General features: G+C 46.7%; 1 protein-coding gene across 1 annotated transcript in view; it reads left to right on the forward strand.

Annotated features, from left to right (window-relative positions):
* The window catches only part of LOC114569269 (microtubule-associated serine/threonine-protein kinase 1), a 90,749-nt gene extending 83,407 nt beyond the window's left edge, over positions 1-7,342 (forward strand). Inside the window, exons 24-27 of the mRNA XM_028599088.1 lie at positions 463-585; positions 1,601-1,734; positions 1,824-2,014; positions 5,522-7,342. Of these exons, the coding sequence (XP_028454889.1) occupies positions 463-585; positions 1,601-1,734; positions 1,824-2,014; positions 5,522-7,119 (2,046 nt within the window). The 3' untranslated portion in view covers positions 7,120-7,342. The remainder of the gene's footprint in view (positions 1-462; positions 586-1,600; positions 1,735-1,823; positions 2,015-5,521) is intronic.

Below are 7,342 nucleotides of genomic sequence, written 5' to 3' on the forward strand. Positions count from 1 at the left end.
TGTATCTGAAGTCTCTTTTATATAGACCTTAGTGGTCCCCTAATACCGCCTTGACCAACTGCCATGCTTCACTTGTTTGAAAGCCATGATGTCTCTCTCTTTCTCATGGGTGGGTCAAATTCTCTGGGTGGACAAAGCAGAGAAAGGGGAGGTAACCTTTCCTCTTATGACCTCATAAAGGGAAGATTCCTGATTGGTCCATCTGAGCTTTCATTTTCTCAAAGACAGAGCAGGACACCCAGGACTCGGTTTACACCTATCACCATTTCTAGCCACTGGGGGACCATAGGCAGTCTGGGGGAACTCATATTAATGTTGAAAAACCTCAAAGTGAAATTTTCATGCCATGAGGCCTTTAAATTCCAACAAAAACAGGGTAGAATAGTAAGTAATATACTAAAAGCATGTCTACATACAAGGTCCAGTTTAGGTACAAATAAATGTCTTTTGTTGTTATTGCAGCATGTGGAGGATGGAGGCCCCGCCCAGGAGGCTGGACTTAGTGCTGGTGACCTCATCACTCATGTAAACGGGGAGTCAGTCCATGGTCTGGTCCACACAGAGGTGGTGGAACTGATCCTAAAGGTGACCACTACCTTCCTACAAAACTTACTGTATATACATTTTTAAATATTACTTTTGTATTTTTCAACCTGGACCCTATTTTCCCATGTTTGTTGTGTCTGATGGGAATTTTTTGTAACAACAGAACTTTTAGTGGCACTAACAGTGAACATTTGTCCTGTAGGGTTACACTGCAGCTCGGTTCACAGCAGACAGTTACAGCGTTCTTGCTCAGGACTAGAGCAATTTCAAAGATTTTTGTTCCCATTAGTCACTTAGACACCAATGCATGGGAAAATAGGGTTGAAAAATACCATAATTACTCATAAATATTTTTATGATTTGAGATGGTTCAGATTAATTTTGCATCTTAAAGGTATAGTGGAGGATTTTCTTTTTCCGGGTGGATCATCAAGACTATTGGTCCTCCTAGTTGTCAATCATTCTGGTGATATGTTTACGTAAGGCCGTCGTACGTGCACGTCCCGAGCTTTCAGGTGTGTATGTGTGGTGAGCTTGAGCTACGGTTTCAGACATTCATTGAAGCATTGAAGCTTTTGGGAGAATATTTCACACGCTGGCGTGCGTTAAAAGCACAGGTTGGGCTTCCCACTGATGCCTCAGCCGTGAAGTTTCTACTCCACAGGTAAAGTTTGGCTATTTGGAGAAATCCATTTAAAATCACTGCTAGTAAAAGTTGATGTAAGCTATGATTAGCGATGCTAGCTCTGGCACAAGTCACGCACCGCGCACACACGGTAAACATCTCAAATTGTGAAAAAGTGCAAATCTTCTTTTGGAGAGTAGGCTTGTATGAGCCATGCCGATAGCAACTTGTAAACAGTGCTCTCTCGTGCACACGTTTAATAGGCGTTCCCTCTCGGGAGCAGGCAGAGTGTTGCGCATTTGCATTTTTTCAAAAAGTACAGAGGGCGGTTCTTTTCTAAAATTCGGGAAAATCCTCCACTATACCTTTAAATGTGATTAGATGTGTATATATTGTGTGTGTATATATATATGTGTGTATACTCTACAGAGTGGAAACAAGGTGACAGTTACAACTACTCCATTCGAGAACACGTCTATAAAAGTGGGTCCTGCCCGCAAGTCCAGCTATAAATCCAAGATGGCGCGACGCAGCAAGAGGACAGGAGCCAAGGAGGGACAAGAGTGCGTTACTGCAAAATAGATTAATCTTTTATTTATTTTTTGTGCCTTTTTATTCTCCTCGCCATATCATTATGTGTTTGTCTTTTCAGGAAGAAGCGCAGCTCCCTGTTCAGGAAAATCACCAAGCAGTCCAACCTGCTCCACACCAGCCGCAGCCTCTCCTCGTTAAATCGCTCTCTTTCATCTGGAGACAGTCTGCCGGGCTCGCCCACCCACAGCCTGTCCGCCCGCTCGCCCACCCAGACCTACCGCTCCACTCTCGCTGAATCACCTTACCTGGGTTAGTGTGGAACGCCGAGGATACAAGCGTCTGTTCGTATCTGATTTGACTTTCCGACAGGCCTGAAAACAATCACTTAGTACAGATGATCTATTTTAAAAAATTCAATTCAATTTTATTTATAGTAGGCCTATCAAATCATAAGGCAAGGCAATTTTATTTGTATAGCACAATTCAGCAGCAATGCGATTCAAAGTGCTTTACACAAGACATAAAGACAGTTAAAAATTTCATATAAATTGGTAACAGATTAAAATTGAAATACAAAAATGAAATAAGAAAAGGCAGTGTTAAAAAGAAAGGTCTTCAGCCTTGATTTAAAAGAGCTGAGATTAGGTGCCGACCTGAAGTTTAGCTGTAGTTTGTTCCAGATGTAGGGACCATAGAAGCTGAACGCAGCTTCCCACTTTTTTGTTCCGACTCTGGGGATGGCGAGCAGACCTGTCCCTGATGATCTCAAAGATCTCTGCTGCTCATAGTGTAGTAGCAGATTCGAAAGGTATGTTGGTCCTAAACTGTTATAGTGACTTATGTATGTGTATGTAATGTATTCTTTGATTCACAGGAAGCCAGTGTAAGGACTTCAGAACTGGGGTGATGTGATCTTTTTTTTTTTTTTGTGTGTGTTGGTAAGGACTCGTGCAGCAGTGTTCTGGATCAGCTGCAGCTGTTTAATAGACTTTTTAGGAATACCCGTAAAGACACCGTTGCAGTAGTCAAGTCTACTGAAGATAAAAGCATGGATAAGTTTTTCCAAATCCTGTTGGCACATAAGTCCTTTTACTTTTGCTATATTTTTAAGATGATAGGCAGATTTAGTTACTGACCTAATGTGGCTGTTAAAATTCAGGTCAGAGCCCATAATTATGCCAAAATTTCTTGTTTTGTCTGTTGTTTTGTCTCGAGATATCTCGAGACACTTTACAAAGGTGTGTGTTAAAGGAGAAATCCGGCACAAAATGATCCTAGGGGTTAATAACATATGATTACCGAGTCGAAACATGACAAACTGCTCACTGCACCTTGCACTTTGTGCCCTTGATCTGCTTTAGTGAGCACTTTAGTACAAGGTTTTATTATATTTATGGGTAGGGGTATCTGGGTGGTATATTTTTATTTTTAGTTTATTATTAATTTATGTTTTTAACTTGACTTTATTCTATAAACTTAATTATGTAAGCTATGAGATGGCACATTTGGAGTGGAGTCAGGAATTCATTTCACTGCTTTTTGTTGTAATTGTATGGCTATGCATGTGACAAATAAACTTGAAACTTGAGTCAACCGTTCTCTGGGACATGTTCTCATGCTAATTGAATGGGACCAGTTTTAGCCCAAACCGCTAATTAGCTTATAACGCTAGTTGTCGGGGCAGAGGGTAAAGTAAAAATAAATCTCTATAAATAAATCTCTATTTCTCTACCACTAACAAGACTTAAAATAGCACCACACTTCCACGGCGTTTGTCGTTCGACTGATCGTGACTCCGGACAAAGTTCTCAACGCTTGGGTTTACATGTAGGGACCCTCATTATGCTACCGTGGCAGTGTGGTGCTATTTTGAGCCTTGTTAGTGGTGTAGACATAGAGATTTGTTTTTACTTTCCTCGTAAAGAGAACGGTCGACTCAGTAATCATGTGTTATTAACCCCTAGGTTCTTTTTGCACCTGATTTCTCCTTTTAAAGGCGCTGATATCTTCTGCGTATATTTGTGACCACTAGTAGCAGTGTGTGGACAAAACATTTTTACGACTGGGCCCACATTTAGTTTTTTTGAGCAAGTGGGCGGTGCACTTCACATCCTGCTGTTGGTTTTAAGATATTTTGCTGATCAACAGTTGGTGGCGGCGATGCATTTCCACGGGGGAGTGTGTGTGTGTGTGTGTGTGTGTGTGTGTGTGTGTGTGTGTGTGTGTGTGTGTGTGTGTGTGTGTGTGTGTGTGTGTGTGTGTGTGTGTGTGTGTGTGTGTGTGTGTGTGTGTGTGTGTGTGTGTGTGTGTGTGTGTGGGCGGCGGGCGGCGGGCGGCGGGCGGCGGCGGCTACATGCAACAGTGGAAATACAACTTCTGTGTCCGTCACGTGATGCCCTCTGGCCCCAAAAAAAACTTTCTCCTACAGACTTAGATGGCAAAAGAGACGTCTGTAAATCAGTGGATACACTTTTTAGAACATAACAACCCCCGCAAAATGACTTGTTTCACCAATCGGTCTGATAACATTTGGACTCGTTACCGTAGTCGTGCTGTGATCACGACATATGCTTACCAATGAAATACAATACATTACAGATTAAATAACGTGACCATTTCACAAACTGCCGTGAGACTGAGTTGGAAATTCAATGTTTACTAACCCCACAGTCACATTAGCTGCAAGAGACAGAGACAAAGCGACAGGCTGCCATTCATTTTCAATGGGAGTGGCCGTTTGCCAGCGACAAGCGACGAGCTCGCCACCGCCACGAGCAAGGCGGGGTCGAAATAGACAAAAAGTCTATTTTATGCAAATGCTGAGTGATGCGACAACGCGACAGCCAATTGGAGTGAAGGCAGCGTGACGTAGGTCAGTGTCTCGAGTCAAAGAAAATAATTCAAGATGGCGGAAAACGCTTCAGGACATCGTATTTCTGTACATATCTGATATATTTGGCATTTTATCTCATATTTTGTTACTTTTATCGAGAAATAAATACTTTTAAATCCAAAAACGTCGTTCTTGTGACTTAACAATACCTCTGAACTAACTTTTAAGACGTGCTTGAAGGTAGCACCGGAGAATTTCGGATTACTGTTGCCAAGCAACCAGGAGTAGGCTATAGGCACGCCCAGGAGCGCTAGCGTTACTGAGCAGCCTCCAACTGAGAGAGACAACGTAAATGTGACGTGAACGTGTCTGGAAGTTGGTAGCTGTGCCGAGAGAAATCTCAATCATTCCCAATCTTACAGAGACGGAGAGTGTAGGTATATGTAAGGAGATAACATAGACACAGGCTAATTACTGATCACTAACATGCTAGTTAACATTAGTAATTAAACCTAAACAGTTAATGGAAGTCCAAACTGCCTGTGAGCTTCTCCTGTACTATACGGTAATTCCTCTACTGTGTGACAGTAAGTCTCGTGGTTATGACCCAATCGTTAGCCTATTTTTATAAAAGCGTCTGCTACGGAGCCATAACGTGAGCTACAAGGTAATGGAGCCTTTTATACATTGTCGTGTTTCTTTAGAAATAAACAACGGAGAAATAGAGTCTTTAAACGCTTCAGATGTAAAGTTATTCTCTGTTAAAGTGACGTCAAAATGAATGGGAGTCAATGGGACGCTAACGGGAGGTGATGGCTTGTTAGCATCAAAATGGCGCCATAGGAGGTTTGAGTTCTGAAGCGAAGCTTACCCCCCTCGGGCACGCCCAGCAGCGCCCACAAGCGAGTGCATGTCGCTCTCTTTTGTAGCTAATGTGACTGTGGGGTTATAGTGATCTCCGTTATCTCCTCTTCTCTCCTCAGGCGCCTCCTCCCAGACTAGCTCCCCAGCATCCAGCACCCCGAACTCGCCGGCAGCCTCTCACCACATGAGGCCCAGCTCCCTGCACGGCCTCTCTCCCAAACTCCACCGCCAGTACCGCTCTGCGCGCTGCAAGTCTGCCGGCAACATCCCTCTATCCCCCCTGGCCCACACCCCGTCTCCGACCACCTCCTCCCCCCCGCCTCTCAGCGGCCACACGGTGGGGAGCTCCAACACCACGCAGACGTTCCCCGCCAAGCTGCACTCCTCGCCTCCCGTCGCGCGCCCGCGCCCCAAAAGTGCCGAGCCGCCCCGGTCCCCCCTGCTGCAGCGGGTGCAGTCGGCGGAGAAGCTCGGCACGCCGGTTCTGCCTTCCTCCTCTTCGTCTTCGTCGTCGCCCTCACCTCTGACGGGCGGGGTGTCGCTGCGGAAGCACAGCCTGGAGGTGGCGCACGGCGACTACCGGAGAGACTCCTTCCACTGCGAGCACAGTCTGCAGAGTCTGCTAGAGATGGAAGGAGAGAACGGACCCGCTCCTCCATCTCCTTCATCCTCTTCCTCCCCCTCTCCTCCCATGGGAGGGGAGATCGGGAGCCTGAAGCCCGCCAGGAGGATGGGAAGGCAGGAGTCGCCGCTCAGCCGGGACACTCTGCTCCCGCCAAGAGAGAGGGACGCCCAGACGGCAGCGCCCGAGCTCACCGCAGCGCAAACTGCCAGCACGGCTGCTAAAGCGGAGTCCAAGAGCAACGCTGTTGACGTGAGCAAAACTAAACCTACCGCTGAAGTGAAGTCGAGTCCGGCGCTGGCTTCATCCGCTATAGGGGCCGAGCCCAGCCCAGGGGACAAACCTCAAAAAGGAAGTGATTCAAGTTCGGAGGCAACAACCGTCTCTAAGAATGGTGAGAAAACCTCTACATTAAAGGGCCCGCGACAACAAGACAGTAAGCAGCAGAGTGTACAGACAGAGAGTGGACCTGCAACTAAAGCTCAGGAGAAGACTGAGGAGAAAGCGAGAGGCGCTACGGAGAAAGGAAACGTGCAGAGAGCATCCCCTGCAGAGCAGCCCAAGCCCCGTAAAGGCACCGAGACCGGAGAGAAAGGATGCAGCGATAAAGCGACCGAGACTCCCAAAGTCAAAGGACCTGCTCCACCGATTCCCACCGAGGTTCAACCCTACACTCACGGACCTGCTGCTGCCGCCAGATCCAAAATGGAGAAGGCATCAAGCAGTTACCGCGGGGCCAAGGAGGAGAGAGCACACCTAGAAGTCCTGGAAGAGAATCCCACGTCGCCCTTGTCTAACGCAGCCTCGCCGTGCGCCAGCAAGTCTCGCCCAATGTCTCCCGGCGATAAAGCCAGCTTTGTCACCCAGCTCACGAGCGTTGCCAAAACAGTGCTCGGGCCCATGAAAGGGGGGCTACAAGAGGGGGCCAAGGCAAAAGACACGTCCAAGTCGAGTGAGGAGAAGCGAGGAAACGAAGCAGGAAAGCCCGAGGCTTTCCGCCGGGGGGCTCTGACAGCACCGTCACCCTCAGCAACCAGCGCGGCCGCAGTCCTGTCCGATAAAGGAAACATTCGGAGCTCCAAGCATCACTCGTGATAAGAGTGCTTCAGGAAAGAGTCTGACTCTCCCATGTAATGCCTTTTACTGTAGCATCACCCTGACATATCGCCAATCAACAGGACTTTGAATGGAGAGGAGACATAAACGCCTGACCACATGACACCAAATAGATGACGTGTGACATGTAGCAACAGTGACTACGTTTACATGCACATAATATTCCAGTTTTTGCCCTTATTGCGAAAAAGACAATATTCAG

This window comes from Perca flavescens, chromosome 15 (genome assembly GCF_004354835.1).
Source record: "Perca flavescens isolate YP-PL-M2 chromosome 15, PFLA_1.0, whole genome shotgun sequence".
NCBI classification, from domain to species: Eukaryota; Metazoa; Chordata; class Actinopteri; order Perciformes; family Percidae; genus Perca; species Perca flavescens.